General features: G+C 36.7%; 2 protein-coding genes, 1 long non-coding RNA gene and 1 pseudogene across 3 annotated transcripts; 1 reads left to right on the plus strand and 3 right to left on the minus strand.

Annotated features, from left to right (window-relative positions):
* The first annotated feature begins 452 nt into the window (after positions 1 to 452).
* Positions 453 to 2,512, plus strand: LOC107805640 (protein LATERAL BRANCHING OXIDOREDUCTASE 1-like; annotated as a pseudogene).
* A 4,770-nt stretch (positions 2,513 to 7,282) lies between these two features.
* Positions 7,283 to 9,132, minus strand: LOC107805642 (arogenate dehydrogenase 2, chloroplastic-like). The gene has a single exon (XM_016629715.2). The coding sequence runs from the start codon at positions 8,849 to 8,851 to the stop codon at positions 7,721 to 7,723; it is 1,131 nt and encodes a 376-aa protein (XP_016485201.1). The 5' UTR covers positions 8,852 to 9,132; the 3' UTR covers positions 7,283 to 7,720.
* Positions 9,133 to 15,687: 6,555 nt separating this feature from the next.
* LOC142164353 (uncharacterized) lies at positions 15,688 to 16,413 on the minus strand. Its single transcript, XR_012695132.1, has 2 exons — positions 16,093 to 16,413; positions 15,688 to 15,988 (listed from the first exon to the last, which is right to left on the minus strand). It is a non-coding gene; the product is annotated as an uncharacterized LOC142164353 (long non-coding RNA).
* Positions 16,414 to 16,427: 14 nt separating this feature from the next.
* Positions 16,428 to 16,900, minus strand: LOC142163796 (uncharacterized). Its single transcript, XM_075220937.1, has 2 exons — positions 16,522 to 16,900; positions 16,428 to 16,432 (listed from the first exon to the last, which is right to left on the minus strand). Exons 1-2 carry the CDS (start codon positions 16,898 to 16,900, stop codon positions 16,428 to 16,430), a joined length of 384 nt encoding a protein of 127 aa, XP_075077038.1.
* Positions 16,901 to 17,492: the final 592 nt, after the last annotated feature.

Below are 17,492 nucleotides of genomic sequence, written 5' to 3' on the forward strand. Positions count from 1 at the left end.
TCGAACCTCGATACATAATGGACTCATTCATCTATCCTTTTTCACTTAAATACCATGCTTTTATTTTCAAAAAAAATTATAACTGCGAGGAGCACTTAACCTGCACATGACGTGATGATGCATTGCACCCTTATTACTAGACCAAAGTCATAGATTTTTTTTTGGTCTCATTAGTTAATATATTTTATGAAAGAAGTTAAAGGGCCTCTTACTATTTTTGGCTTTAGGCCACCAAGTTTGTTGAGCCACCCCTAAATCAAATGTTGTATGTTTCTTCAAATTGTACATCACTTATCCATAAGCAGGCATCTTTTTGTGCAAAAAACTGATACGCCGCGCAAGATATATATATATCCACAGATAAGTTTAACAGATTATGCACATACTGCCATATTTTGCAGCCTAGCATGTTAACTTCTTCTTTGATGTGGCAATACATATAATGAGTTGTAATCTTTAGCAATAAGAAAGCAACCACATGTTCACCTCAATGTGAACCCTGAGATGAGCTTATATAAATATAAAACAAGAGGACGCAGCATTTAGATAATGATCAACCTCACTGCTATATGCTATCGCTATATATCTCTAGAAACTCTTCTTACTAATATTTCACAGAATATGGCTGGACTATCTCCAATTACAGCAGATATAGGCTGCAAACTAGTTCAAGAGATAGTGAAAGATGGTGATGAAATACCGGATAAGTACGTAAGCAAGGATTTTCAATATGGAGCCATAGAAGAGGACGTACCGATAATGGGCATACCTTTAGTTGATATGAAGGTTTTGACATCTTCATCAGCTTGTGGGAGAGAGGAACTTGGAAAACTTCAATCAGCCCTATGCTCATGGGGTTGTTTTCAGGTTTGAATATCTAACTGAAGTCTTAATCACCACAATGATACTTTTTGCATCCAAGATTTGTATATTGTTAAACTGCATCTTTAGAAGGGGATTCTTGGCATAACCAGTAAAGTTGTTGCCATGTAACCAAGAGGTCACGGGTTCAAGCCGTGGAAACAGCCTCTTGCAGAAAGACTGCATACAATAGACCCTTGTGGTTCGGCCCTTCCCCGGACCTCGCGCATAGAGGAAGCTAAGTGCACCAGGCTTCCCTTCAACTACATCTTTCGAGCTCTGTTGAGTACTTTTAGCACATTCTAAGAGAAGTATAAAGTTTCAGGCAATAAACCATGGAATTGAAGAATCACTCATAGATGAAGTGCACAAAGTTTCAAGACAATTCTTTGAACTATCAATGGAAGAGAAGCAAAAATATGCAAGAGCAGCAGATGATATTGATGGATATGGAAATGACATGGTTCTATATGAAAATCAAACTCTCGATTGGAATGACCGAATATATCTCAAAGTCCATCCAGAAAATGACCGAAAGCTCAAGTATTGGCCCGAAAATCCCAAGTCATTTAGGTATTTCTGTCTCTACCTTGGGAAATAACAGCAACCTAATGTTTAACCTCCAGTGCATAATATTGGGCACTTGCCACTTTTTCTTCACGAATTTAACTTCTATACGCTGATAATTTAATAAGATTTATACATAATCAAGTCACCTAAAAATAACTATAGGTAAACTGTCCACAATAAGTGGAATTAGTAACCTAGAAAATGGAACATGTAACCTGTTATAAGTACAACTGTGGTTAAAATATACTGATAGTGTAAAATTTTGAATTGTCAATGTATGTAAGCTAAACCCTCTATTTGCAGGGAAATTTTAGAAGAATATACCAGCAGATCAAAACTGATAGCGGAAGAGCTCCTCAAGTCCATGGCAAGGTGTTTGAACTTACCGGATGATCGATTTCTGAAACAATATGGAGACAGGCCAGTAATATATGCAAGATTTAACTTTTACCCTCCATGTCCGAGGCCAAAACTTGTTCGTGGCCTCAAACCCCATGCAGATGGAACGGCCATTACCATTCTCTTACATGATAAAGAAGTTGAAGGCCTTCAAGTACTGAAAGACAATAAATGGTACCGAGTTCCCATCATGCCTTATGCTCTTACTTGTCATTGTTGGTGATCAAGTAGAGGTACTAAAATGATCCTATTTTTAAGTGCAAGTGAATTCAACTCCAATTCTCTAATCTTGATCAATATCTACTACCTGCAGATAATGAGTAACGGACTTCTTAAGAGCCCCGTGCACAGAGCTGTGACAAACTCAGAGAAAGAAAGGATCACTGTGGCTATGTTCTGTAGCCCAGAATCCGGGATTGACATCGAGCCTGTTGAGGAGCTCATAGATGATAAAAGACCAAGATTATACAAGACAGCGAAGGATTATCTTGCAACTTACTTCCAATACTACCAGCAAGGAAAGAGACCAATCGATGCTGTGAAAATCTGAAGTATATAGTGCTTCACTCTCATCTTTTCGCGCTTTACACAGCGCTAGTTGTATGCTGTAACTCATGAATCCTATGCAATAACGTGAACAATACTTTTGTTGTATGAGAATAATCTGAGCAATATTAGTGAAGACCAGATGTTTATCTTCACAATGTTGAACGTTTGTTGTTATATGTACTGTTATTGCCATCTTGTCAATGTTTGACAAGAATCTACATTAAGGTAAGAACTAAAGAGAAATAAGATTTACAAACAACCAGCTAATTGGAAAAATCAACCCTTGACAAAAAGATTTTAAAATCAAGCCACTTCAGTTCATTCCTGTGGTTTTTTGTGTGGAAAATACACGTCAAAAACAAGTAAACAACCAATTCAGGAGAGGAACACTATTCAAGCCAATTCAGGAACTCGTGGACAGTTGTAAGGGTATATAGCTCTTTGATGTTCAACAGTTATAGCCTATTCACATCACAAGTTGATCTTAGTCTACTGACAACACAAATCATGCTCAATAAACTTCAATCAGGTCTCAAGTCTTACGGCTGTTCTCAGCTCTGATTTCTCATACACTACCCTGGTCATGTATGGCGTTGAACCCCCACCAAAAAACCTTCATCCAGTTTCTGATCTTGAAATCGGACTTTTTCTCAAAAGTTATCCAAGCAAATAAGTGAATGAGAAAATTCACAAAATGCAATATATGCATACTGGAAGTTTTTTCCGTTTTGAGGGGAGGGACACAAGTAAAGGGAAAAAGTTGTAAACAACAACAACAACAACAACAACAACAACAACAAACCCAGTATAATCCCATAAGTGGGACCTGGGGAGAGTAATGTATACGCAAACCTTACCCCTACCTTGTGAAGGTAGAGAGGTTGTTTCTAATAGACCCTTAGCTCAAAGAACAGTTAAAAGGAAGCAACAAACAATAACAACAATAAGAATAACAAAGACACAACAACAAGAAAGACGCAACGAAGGAAAAGTTGTAAATACAATAGGGTAAAAACTGGGGAAACACATTAAACATTAGTAAAGAGAAGGATTTAAAAAGAAAAACAAAAAGGTAAAATATAAATGAAATAAATGGTACTTACTTACTCTGTTGGTAAGATAGGAGCCTATCTGCCGTCCTCTTTGCGTATTTGTCAGCAAAGAGTAACATATGGGAGAACTGCTTGAGAGTTCAGAGAATAATTCATGAAATGGCAGACTCATATCTTGACAAAGTGCATCAACTTAGCAATCAATTCTTTCCTCTTCCAACTGAAAAGAAGAAGTATGCCGGACTATGACTTTGAAATGTATGGAAATGATTCAATTCTCCCAGAAAAACAAATGCTTGATCGGACCGATCAGATTGTATGTTAATGTAATCCTGAAGATCAAAGAAAGTAGACCTTCTGGCCCCTAAAATCCAAATGTTTTAGGTATATGTACTTTTACCCAGAAACTAAAGCTACAAGCCTACTCTTAAAACAAATCCCCGTCTAACACATTACCTGGCAGGAAAATGTTAGGAAAACACATCAAAAAGTAGAAGTCTTTGACTGAGATTATCCTCAAGGCCACGGCAACTGAACTTGGAGGAGAACTGCTTTCTGGACCAGTGTGGAGAAATATTGCAGGATGTCCAAGGCCCAAAATTCATACTTGCGGTAAATCCACAAACTGATAGCTAAGCCTTTACTTCCTGTTGCAAGACAAAGAAGTTTGAGGTACATTAAACATGAACCAAAATGGCCTTCACTGCAGCCTAAATCTTGAAATCCTAGGAAGTCTTTGTTGCATGCAGATCATGCGTAATGGCATTTTCACGAGACAAGTGCACAGGATGGCAACAAACTCGCAAAGAAAAGAAACGCTCTGGTCATTTTTCCTTATGCCAGAAGTAGACAAGAAAGTTCAAAACTATGTTGAACTGTTCTCCAAACTTTATTTGATGGATTCTTTCACACTATTAGCAAGGAAGAAGACCAGATGAAGCAGCAATTGTATGCTCAAGATACGTCAGCTGTAATTCTCTTTTCAAGTGTGTGGCGCGATACTGCAGCTTAAAGCAAGCATGAAACAAAGAGAGCTTTGCCTGAAGAATATGCACCATACATCAAACGGTTTTCCTTCACCTGGCTAGAGAATTATGTTAGGGACCAACGGATCAGCATAATCCCAAAATTGACCTTGATATTGTCAAATACTAAGAGAGGTATCTTGAGTGAGGCATAATGAAGATTCCATGAATGCCATTGTGATAATGGTCATAATTTTCCGGGGCAGTCGACATGACGTGTGAATTCATGGGCTCAACTCACACAATGATATGTACAGACAGCTGATGCAACATTAAAGAGGCAAAAGAGTATAGGCAACTCAGAAATGACTACTACTACAACAACAACAAACCCAGCTTAATCCCATTCAGAAATGACTATTCAATTTAATTAAATCCAATCCTTCCTATCGCCTCGCCCAAAATAAACCCCCCCCCCCCCAAAGACAAGTTATTCGATTTCTCCCTTGTTCTTTTCTATATTGTTTAAGAGGAAAAAAAAAAAAGAAACTGAACATACATTTTGGGGAAACAGTATTCTGGTAAAGCTTCCAATCTGAAACATGTGCCACTTCAAGTCATATGCAATGGATGCAACATTTTCTTACACCATTTACTGTTTATACAACTTGACAGAATATTTAATTCCATAGTAAAATCAAGGAGAGAATCATCAATCAAATTAAGAATATATGATGACTTGGCCCAAAAAATCTCATAGCTTACGTGTATACATAATAAAGAAGTAAAAGCCAAGATAGAGTCTCCATTAACTAATGACATCTAGTGGGACAAAACTACCATTTGCTGCTAGTAAGCTGCGAATCTCTACCCTGATGTTTTTGGAGTAGAAATAAAATGGCAAACAAAAGAATGCTCAAATCCAGTATCCTTTTCCTTCAATTCTAGTTTTTCTTCATTATTTTCAATCCTCTGTAGAAGAAGGATTAGGTCCATATACAAGGATATATAGAAAGTAGGCCTCAAAGATTTGTCTAGTTATTTCCAAAGCCCGCCATGACAGGCCCTTTTCTCTCCAGAATATGAGAGTAAGTTAACAAGGAATGGTAAGCACTCATCAAAGATTCATTAATGAAGGTTTCTAAAACTCAAGCTTCACAAAGTCGAACCCTTCAAACATCTCAGACATTGCAAAGCAGCTCTGCGAAATAATAATGGCACTTGCATTTTCCTAATAGAAAGTGTGTCAATTGAACGAATGATCTATTAAAAGTAATAACTTTCAAAAGCTAGCTATCTTTCTCCAATACACCAGTAGCCAAAAGAGATAAAGGAGCATGTATGGTCTTAATCATTCTCCATTTCCTAATAAAGCCATTACTTACCTGAAAATGATTCAACGTCAAAAAGATTATCAACCGGGGATAAAATTTTTGACAATATTGCACAACCATTAGCCAAGTTATGCAATTCACTCGGATATGAAGTTCTCAAATCTCGATTATGGCATAAAGTATAAAATACAATTTTACGGGGTGGTGCTGGGGTCATCTTGGGGGCACCTGAATAAATCCACCGAGCATATTGCTACAGCCTACAAGCACAGGTGTCGGGTAAAGCTACCCACCAAGGTTGAAACAAATAAGCACTCATTAAGGTTTGTAGCTGGATTAAAACTTGGGATCTCTAATTGTTACTCATGTCTCAACCGCTTGATTAGAGCATCAACTATAAAAGCACTTTTTCACTAGAGTAAATAGGACGCTTCGATGCTTTTCTTCAGGCAAGTTGGGATTCAGATTTCGTATGAAATGAGATGAACAGAATGAAGTTCTCTTTAGCTGACAAAACAAAGATTGACATATCAACTAAGAAACTATAACAAGATGCATAAAGATAATTCTTAGTAGAGGGTCTATAGCTGTGAATGATGAAATAGATCGAGTATAAGGTTGCCTCTGACAATTTGAAGAAGATAAAAAGTAATCTGGCAGCTTAAAAAGGAAATGAACTACTCTTTTTACGACAAAATAAAAAACAACTATTTCATCTTAAACCAACAAAATGAAGCAACAGAACATCAGCAGCAACTACGAGAGCATGCTATCTCAATTGCTAGCAGCCAATATGAATCTTCTATTTTTTTAGTTTCCACATCAGTTTCTCAGTTGAAAAAGGGGAAACACCTGAATCAAGAGTAGATCAGCTTTAACACTCTGCTCTTATTAGGAAAGAAAGCATCTGTCTATATATCAGATGCTTGCTGCAAAAAGTCACCTTCAAACACATAAACAACTCGAGAAAGATGTCACATGGGGAATGCAGAGAATGATTAAAATTGTTTGTGTTAAGTGTTAAGTGTTAGTGTTAGATTCTTCTAAAAAAAATGGTAGTGTTAGAAGTGTCGTTCTTGAAACCTATAAATGCAAAATGCATATGTATCGTTCTTGAAACCTATAAATTCGCTGTACGCAAAAGTATTAAGACATCAATACATCTCTTTTCTTCTCTTTTCTCTCCCAAAGCTTAAATCAACTTACAAGCAAAAATAAGGATGCAAAATGTGAATTCTGCTTCCCCTTTCCACTTTATAAGTAAATTAGTCAATGAGCTTGAACATTCTAACAATCAATGGTTTATTGTGTTAACAAATTCCGCCAATATGTTCTCCTGCCTTGAGATGAATGTAGAATTACCAAATATTGCTTCACACTACCTCTTCTACTTAAAGTAGACCAATATTGCAAAAAAAAGGGCATATGGAAACTCATAACACGTGGGGAAACAGCATGGTAATGAAGTATCATACATCAAGTACTTATGACTAACAGAAAAACTTCATGATTGCAGATTCGGTCTTAGAAATGTAAACCACTTCAGAAGAAATAAAGGCGAACACATAACTCGTCTTATAACATAAATACATGAGATACAGAATACATCCAGTGACCAACAGATAAATAATGTTAACTGCTTTTTCCATCCTACACTACATTCCCAACATCTAATAATTGATCTCACCAAAAGTAACTCTCATACAACAGATGTTCCAAAAATATCAAAAGGACAGCTGACATTGCAGGACAAAATATTTATGGTCCTTTTGATGGTCTTACAACTCAACACCTAACCCCGACTCCAAATGGAAAAGAAGGTTGAATTAGTGCTTTAATCTTCATTTAAAACAACACAATAAGCATGTCCTTGTGGCATAGTTACATTGCTAATATCGAATCATTACATGGGTTGTGCTTATATCTTCTTAATCCCAAAGCAAGAAGTCACCAAACAAAATTGCAGACATACCAAGTTCCAGAATTCCCTTCAATTGTTCTCAGATTTAACAGCCTCCGATGAAGGAGCTGGTAGTGCATACCCATTCTTGGGCAACTTGGTTAAGATACGTCTCTGTCCCGCTTCCTCCGCCTTCCCGAACAATTGCTTCCTCAAGACTTCATGCAAATGCCCAAATAACTCCTTCTTCAAAGCCTCGAAAGCCAAATCAAGTCTTTCCAACTGCTCCATCGCATTCTTATTGTACATAAACAACCCATAGTACAAGTCAAAGCTATCACTAGAAGTATTCTCAACCAAATTCAACAAAGTCTCGTACCCTTTCGTATTAATAGGAGTTGTCTCCAAATCCAACTTCTCCAATACTCTCCCCATTGTATGTGTAATAAACTGCGAACCTGCAGCATACCTATCATGCTCCGCACACGTCATCTGCACCATCCTACACCCTTCTTTCTCAAATATATCAAGAAACCTATCAACCCTTCCTTTTCTCGATTCCCCTTCACCAATTCTAACTTTATCAAACACAAAGGCCAAATCTTTCCAACTATCCTTACCACTTTCAGGTCCAAACATAGGATGAGTACACAAAATATCAAAATGGGAAGGCAAAACTTGAAGGAAAATGTTCTTTGGAAACTCTTTAACAGACAAAACATCAACAAATAATGTGTTTCTTTTTAGCCTTTGAATAGGGAGTGATCTAAGGACAGGTTCAGTAGATATAATTGAAGTACAAAGTAGAATAACATCAGGATGTTGCTCACAAAGGTCATGTGGATCTTGAAAAAACAAAACACCTAAAGAATTTGCAATGTGTGAGTAATCAGTTCTTGAATGAGCAAAAACAACATGACCTTGACGAACAAAGGCTTTAGCAAGAAACTGACCGAAGTTGCCAAAACCCACTATAGCAATCTTGAGTCTTGTTGACTGAGCATATTGATTTGAAACTAATGCTTCATAATCATATGGCTGTGCTGCATCAATGGCATTAATGCTAAGGCGGCGGTAACTGACTTTGGAGGGTGAAGAGGCAGAGAAGTGGCGGCGGGTAGTGGGGTGGTGGTGGGTGAGATGAGACCAAGACCAACGGGTGGGGTTTGAGGTGGGGGTGGGTGGTGTTGGCTTGGATTGAAGAGGGGTGAAAGACAACATGGTATTTTGGTATTATACGATGTTGTCTGCACACAGCTTGATTCTTGATTATCTTGAAATATGAAAGATTAAATCTTGAAATATTAAACAGATGAAGGGAAATTTGAGCAAGATTTTGGGAGAGAGAAGGGAAGTGGCGAATTGGGTGTATGGAGAAGGGAAAGGTGAGGGCTTTATATGGAGGAAAATGGGGGAAGGTGAAGAATAGACAACGGGACGACTTTTTCGACGAAGGAGAGAGACAGATTGAAAAGTTTTTTTTTTTTCCTGGAAAGATTGAATGAATTCTACCATAATAATATGTTTTTTGGGTGTCAAAGAAAAAGGTTTAGCGAAAAAGAATTCTTATTGCCTCGTTTTGCCATTAAAAAGATTCCTTTTTTTTTTGAATTTTTTTTATTTTTTTAAGAATCAGTATTTTGGCTAATTTTTTAATTAAAATTGAATTTCGAAATTTGAAAAACTCCAAAAATTGTTTATCAAAAATTTAATTTAAAAGCACTAACAAAAATTTAAAAATAACTTCAAATTGTATTCATATCCATTCACAACTCTAATTTTTAAATATTCTTTTCAACTTAACAAAAATTAACTTTTTTCAAATTTCACAATTCATGTCTAAACACCCCTTAGTGCACTTTTTTTCGGAAGATATTTTTGCACTTTTATAAATTAAGACTTCTTTCTTGCATAATTGCACGTAACCTTCACAATGTAGCCTTTTAGAGAGTTTTATTTAGGGGAGATTAGTTTTTAAATTTTTTTTCCTTTTTATATTAATGATGAATCATATGTATGTACTGACTAAACCATAATAAATACTTAATTTAGTATATTTTTCTTTTTCGTCTAATTGTTCGTCAATCTTTATATTGTTAGCTTTTGCATGGACTATGTTATTTTGAATCCCTGGACAAAGAAAATAAGGGTGTGGGAGACTAATTTTCTCGGGGTACGGGGGCTTTTTTTGGGATGGTGGGGGGTTAGGGTGTTCTTTTGGACATTAGGGGTAAAGTGGGGGTAGGTGGTTCAAAACTGCTGAATTCTCTTGAATGAAGTTTTGAACAAAAGGAGATCCAAAATGGAGGATTGTGGTCTATAGTCGACGTGTTGGCTCTAGGACTCAAGGTTGGTGAAAAAACCAAAGTACTAGTGACATCATTTTAGGTTCATATAAATTCAACTTAAATTTATAATTCAACTTAAAATATTATTTTAATTATACGGTTTTCATGAAAGATTAACCTTATAAGATCTTCTTCTTTTTTCTTTTTAATTCAAACGTTATCTTATATACAACAACAACAATAAACCCAGTAAAATTTTATAAGTGAGATCTGAAGAGGCTGATATGTACGCAACATTACCCCTACCCTGCAGAACAAAGAAACTATTTCTAAAAGATTTTCGGCTAAAAAAAAGATAAAAAAATAACAATAAAAGATGAAAAGAAGGTCGAAGCTAAGGTAGCAATTAAATGGTAGTAATAACAATCTAAAAATAAAGGGATAACAAACTAATGCTAATGTTGACAACGAAAGAAGACAAAGGGAAACACTCGACTACCCACAAATTTTTTACCCTAATCCTCTAACTCCATGGCCTCCTATCAAGAGTCATATGCTCAGTAAATTTCAGCTGCGTCATATCCTGCCTAATTACCTCTCTCCCACGTGATACGTGTTTTTATATTTCCATAGAGAGGATCCGTCAATGACTAATTTTATATTGACTATCAATTTACTATAACTCTTTTTTTTAATTCGAATTTGAAACAAAATATATTATATATTGAACTAATTTTATATTGACTATCAGCCCACGTGTCGATCTAAGGCTCAGACTGGGAAAAAAAAGTACACTAGCTTTTGTAATGGCATTATTTGATGTGGTAAAAGGTCTCTGTTTTATAGTTAGACATTTTTTTTTCATGAAATATATTAGGATATTATTGAGAAAAGAAAATGGTTAACCTACCTCAAGATTAATATTATGCACTACTTGAAAACAATATATTAGGATATTATTGAGAATTTTCCAAAAAAAAAAAAATTGGTTCACATGATTATAAGTTACTCTCTTCTTTTAATTTTAAAAAAAAATTCAGAATTTTAGAAAAACAGCAAAAACACCATCTAAACGACCCCGAACGCCCAAAAAACGACTTCAGTCATGAATAAAATCCATGAGTATTGCTCACTGGGCCGTTTCGCATGGACCTGCCAAGTTTCAGGTCAATCGGAGTCCGTCAACTTTTTGACCTCCGATTTTCTGCCCTAATTCAGCAAAACGTGTTTTTCCGTTTTACATGATAAAATTCAATTTTCAGATTATTCTAACTCAACATCACCAATATTAAAAGGATACATCAAGTTTTCAGAATAATCAACACAACCCATAACAGATAATCACACCAAAAAAATAGTGCAGGTTTTCAGAAAAACAAACTTTGCATGTAATTCAAAACTTGCATATAGAACATGATATTAATCCTTATGGTTTATCCTAATTATTTAATTAGACGTGAGTAAGCTCTGATACCAATTGATGGAATATATACCACAGCGGAAGCAATAACAGAATCTTATTCACATGTAATCTAAACAACTAGTACGCATGGAGATTTTAGGATTACCTCTTGAAGCGTAAACACAACAAATCTAGGTCGTTCTCCAGTTCCTCAGTTGAAAACACACTAGCAGCTTTCCACAGTCTTCTACTGTGTTACCCAAACAATAACCGAAAAAAAGAGAATTTTGGGTGGGCAAAATTCTAGTAGAAACCGCAGTCAGAATCATCAAAAAAACGTCCAGCCCTTATATCCATATATATAGCTGCGTTTTTTAGGTCAAAACCGTTTTCAAAACCTGTTAGGTTTCCTTCTCCCACTAAGGGACGGTTTCCACGTTTTCTTTCCCACTAAGTAACAGTTTCCACTATTTTCTATTATTTAGGCACAGTAGGGACCACAGAATTTAATTAACAAGGCTTCCTATTATGATATTAATTTCGAAATTCTGAAACTAATTTCCATCATAATAAATTACGAATTATTCCACTAAAAATTCGTAATTGCACTCCTTAGTTCAATTTCGAAATTCTTCCATAAAACCTTATTTAACTCTCCATGTTAAGATTCAGATACTAATCAATCAAATTAAATTACTGACTATTTAATTTATTGATTACTTCCTTTAGACTTACACTTAACTTATTTCATGTGTCGGATACAAAATCCACCGGTCGGGTTTACACATGAAAACTTATAAGCTTTCATAAAGGAGTATCATCAATCTCAAAATTGAGACATGGATTCCATCAACTAATTATTACTTCGCCAATGTATATCATTGTTATCCAATTTATCAGGCTTATCGACTCGCGAAAGAATCTCGCCTTTTAATAAATCAAAACAACAAGTGACATACACAGCTAATAATAATTATATCAGGATTAAGAGTATAAGTACATTAAATGGACTAGAGAAATTATTTTATAAAGTCAGTATAAAATACTCATCTCTACTTGATCCGTTCAATACATACAAAATGTACTAGCACAAGAAGTTGGAATTAAACCATTCCCATAATCAAGATAAATTATATTTAATCTTGTGCTACAATCATTCCGATGATTTGTCCAATTCCATCATTAGATTGTGAACATTAACTTTTATGTCTTACAAGAACCGATGATTTAATCTTCCGTGTATAAGCTAAACTCTATACACTAAATCATCTACTATGTAAGCAATGGACGCACAAACCAACACATGATCTATTTAAAATGAAACTTTATTGAATTTAAACAAGTAAATAAATAATTGTTCATAAAGAATACTATAACAATACGCATGGCTTATAGTATATTCTAACAATCTCCCACTTAGACTAATAACCATGCGTCTACAATTTTGACACCCATTCCTTCTACATGCTTATCAAAAGTCTTCTGTGGTAAGCTCTTAGTAAACGGATCTGCCAAGTTGTTCTCTGACGCAATCTTGGTGACCACTACATCCTCTCTCTGCACTATATCACGAATTAAATGATATTTACGCTCAATGTGCTTTGCCCTCTTATGGCTTCGTGGCTCCTTTGAATTTGCAACCGCACCACTATTATCACAGTAAAGCGTAATTGGTACTTGAATCGAAGGAACCACACCCAACTCTCTCAGGAAGTTACCGAGCCAAACTGCCTCTTTGGCTGCCTCAGAGGCTGCCACATATTCGGCTTCCATGGTGGAATCAGCAACACAAGTTTGCTTGATACTCCTCCAACTTATGGCTCCACCTCCAAGAGTAAACACATTACCTGAAGTAGACTTTCTAGAATCTCTGTCTGATTGGAAATCCGAATCAGTATACCCAATAGGTACCAGGTCATCCGATTGGTAGATCAACATGTAATCCCTAGTCCTTTTCAGGTACTTGATTATATGTTTAACCGCCGACCAATGCTCTTTCCCAGGATTAGACTGAAATCTGCTAACAACGCCAACAGCAAAGCAGATATCAGGCCTAGTGCATAACATAGCATACATTAGGCTCCCCACAGCTGATGCATAAGGGACCGCCTTCATCTTTTCTATCTCTTCATCAGTCTTAGGAGACTGATCTTTAGATAGAGAAATTCCATGTCTGAAAGGAAGGAATCCTTTCTTGGAATCATGCATGCTAAACCTGGAGAGTATTGTATCAATATAAAGACCTTGGGACAAGCCTAATATCATTTTCTTGCGATCTCGCAAGAGTTTGATCCCAAGGATATGAGCCGCTTCTCCCAAATCTTTCATATCAAAATGTGTGGACAACCACTGCTTAACTGAATTCAACATGCCCACATTATTTCCTATGAGCAGTATGTCATCTACATATAAGATCAAAAATGCCACTTTGTTCCCATCCCACTTTTTGTATACACAAGATTCGTTAAGACACTGATCAAAACCAAAAGTTTTAATCGCCTTATCAAAACAAGTGTTCCATGCCCTAGATGCCTGTTTTAGTCCATAAATGGACCTTTTAAGCTTACACAACATGTGCTCTTTGCCACTTTCCATAAAACCGTCTGGTTGCATCATATAGATGCACTCATCAAGACTTCCATTAAGGAAAGCTGTCTTGACATCCATTTGCCAAATCTCATAATCATAATGAGCAGCAATGGATAAGAGAATCCTTATAGACTTAAGCATGGCTACCGGCGAGAAGGTTTCCTCATAGTCAATCCCTTCTTTCTGAGTAAACCTTTTCGCTACAAGCCTTGCTTTAAAAGTTTGTACTTTTCCGTCTACACCTCTCTTTTTCTTATAGATCCATTTGCATCCAATGGGTTTAACCCCATCAGTTGGTTCTACAAGATCCCAAACCTGATTAGAGTACATAGACTCCATCTCTGATTTCATAGCAGCAACCCACTTATCGGCATCCTTATCATGTAGTGCTTGGTCGTAATTGACAGGTTCGGAGGTAGGCTCCTCAGGGATCCTATCATATGATTCTCCCAAGAGCGTGTAACGAACTGGCTGTCTTATTTCTCTCCCACTACGACTACGCACTACATCAGTTGCAACTACATCACGTTGATTTTGTGGTTGAACCACAACATCATCAGGAACCTGAGTCTCCATGCTATCCACAGGGATATCAACGACTTCTTCCTGTTGTGCAGTCTGCTCAACATGACTCCCACTACTTTGTGGTAGTATGACTGTGGGCACTTGTTCTTGTGGTACATTAAGTCTATTGACATTTCTCCCACTACTAAAGTGCAATGGTATGTCAAAATCGACTTCCGGGATTTGGATATGGTCATTTTGATTTTCAGATGACTGAGTTTCCATTCCTTTGCTGAGTTCCTGTAAAACGAGTTTACTTCTAGGAACATGGTTCATCAAATAGTCCTCTTCTAGAAACTTAGCATTTGTGCTAACAATTACCTTTTTCTCTTTAGGACAATAGAATAAACCACCTTTCGTCCCTTTTGGATAACCTATAAACACGCATACATCCGTTCTTGCCTCCAATTTATCCGTTTTCCCCTTTAGCACATGTGCCGGACAACCCCAAACTCGAATATGCCGCAGACTAGGCTTGCGCCCAGTCCACAATTCTGTAGGGGTCAAGGGTACTGACTTTGAAGGAACTAAGTTCAGAACATAATTCGCCGTTTCTAAGGCATGTCCCCAAAAAGACGAAGGCAAATCGGAATAACTCATCATTGATCTAACCATTTCCATAAGAGTCCTATTTCTTCTTTCAGCTACACCATTTTGTTGTGGAGTTCCAGGTGCAGATAATTGAGATGTAATTCCACATTCTGATAAATAACCAATAAAGTCTGTAGAGAGGTACTCCCCACCACGATCAGATCGTAGTGTCTTGATATGTTTATTATGTCGCTTTTCAGTCTCAGTCTTGAATTCTTTGAACTTTTCAAAACATTCAGACTTTCGACGCAACAAATAAATATATCCATATTTTGAGTAATCATCTGTGAAAGTCACAAAATACTCAAAACCACCTCTTGCTTGGACATTCATTGGACCACACAAATCAGAATGAATTAATTCTAATTTATCACTTGCCCGATTTCCTTTTGAGGGGAAATTTCGTTTTGTCATTTTCCCTTCTAAACAAGATTCACAAGTTGGTAGTGCCTCCACTTTCAATGAACTTAAAGGTCCATCCTTGACCAACCTGGAAATTCTGTTCAGATTTATATGACCCAAACGCAAGTGCCATAAATATGTTTCACTCAATTCAGAAGAACGTTTTCTCTTGCTTGGTAAATCAACATTATTCAGTTCTTTAGGTGGTAACGGTTTAGGAATAGAGTCAACAACAAAAAGACCATTAATCAATGTAGCCGAAGAGAGATAACGCTTATTATGAGTAATAACACATTTATCAACGTCATGACAATTAAAATCATAACCATCTCTCATAGCGCTAGAAACCGAAATTAAATTCCTTCTAACGGAAGGTACATATAATGTGTCTTTTAAAGCTAAAACTCTACCACTATCAAACGAAATACTAATATTTCCTAATGCTAAAGCTGGGGCTGCTGAACCGTCTGCTTGATAAACATTGATTTCTCCTTTACTTAGCCGCCGCGTTACCTGAAACCCCTGCAAATAAGTGCAGATATGATTAGTGGCTCCCGAATCTACACACCATGACATGGTAGAAACAGCCGCTAAAAATGTTTCAACGACAAGTAGATGTAAATCACCTGGTTTATTTTTCAGCTTGGCCAGATAAGTTGGACACTGCTTCTTATGATGCCCGGGCTGCTTGCAGTGATAACACTTGCCCTTAGCCTTTTTCACACCAGCAGTCGCGCCACCAACAGAGGGTTTTTGAGCCTTTTTCTTTTTCTGCCCGCCTCTCGGCTTAGAAGAAGAACCTGCCTCAAAATTCAATGCCACGGGAGGAGCTTGGGACTTGATAATAGTCTCTGCCGACTGCAGCTCATTCAACAATTTCGCAAGGGACAAATCCATTTTGTTCATGTTATAATTCAGGCGAAATTGCTGAAAACTGTCAGGCAAAGTCTGCAAGATCATTTCAACCTGCGTGTCCTTATCAATGTTAGCTCCAAGGACCTCCAGTTCATTCAGAAGACTCATCATCTTTTGAACATGGTCCCTGACCGATGAACCTTCAACCATTTTGGTATTCAGAAGGGCTTTCATGGCAGTCTGCTTAGCCGCACGATTCTGATCTCCGAACATTTCTTTGAGATTTTCTAGAATGTCATAAGCAGACTCCATCGACTGATGCTGATGTTGCAGAACATTCGACATGGATGCCAAAATGTAACACCGCGCCATCTCATCAGCCTTAATCCATTTCTGGTAAGCCTTCTGTTCATCATCTGTGGCATCATCTCCAGGTTTTTCTGGACACACCTCATCGAGCACAAATTTGTACTCTTCAGCAATTAGAACAATATCCAAATTTCGTTTCCAATCAACATAATTTGGGCCCTCAAGTTTGTTTTGGGTAAGAATGGCAGTAAGGGGATTAAAAGCAGTCATTGTTAATCTGGGAGACATTAAATATTTAAATAGATCAAATCAGTTTGTATAAAATTCAAAACACATTATATATATACAATCTATGCACCTTGAACAACAAATTTCGATGAGAAAGAAGCTATTCTTGCAATATACATATATAATGACAGATTTTCACTCCATAAACTTAAACATGTCATACTCAGATGGAGAGTAAACTGTTAATTTAAGCCAAGTGAATATCAACATTCAACATATATTAGTCCCATTGAACCAACATGCATACTCAGATGGAGAGTAAATACAAATAATCAATGACTAGTATAACATAGTGATTATTCATAATATTTTTATCCGATATGGAAGAAGACCTTTGTCAACGTGTAAAAACATTATATCACTGATTTTTTAAGCCCGGGGACCAAGGGAATTGATCCCCACAATTTCTGGAATTAAAAACAACTAAAAAAAATTCAGAATTTTAGAAAAACAGCAAAAACACCATCTAAACGACCCCGAACGCCCAAAAAACGACTTCAGTCATGGATGAAATCCATGAGTATTGCTCACTGGGCCGTTTCGCATGGACCTGCCAAGTTTCAGGTCAATCGGA

The sequence above is a fragment of the Nicotiana tabacum genome, chromosome 9 (assembly GCF_000715075.1).
Source record: "Nicotiana tabacum cultivar K326 chromosome 9, ASM71507v2, whole genome shotgun sequence".
NCBI lineage: Eukaryota > Viridiplantae > Streptophyta > Magnoliopsida > Solanales > Solanaceae > Nicotiana > Nicotiana tabacum.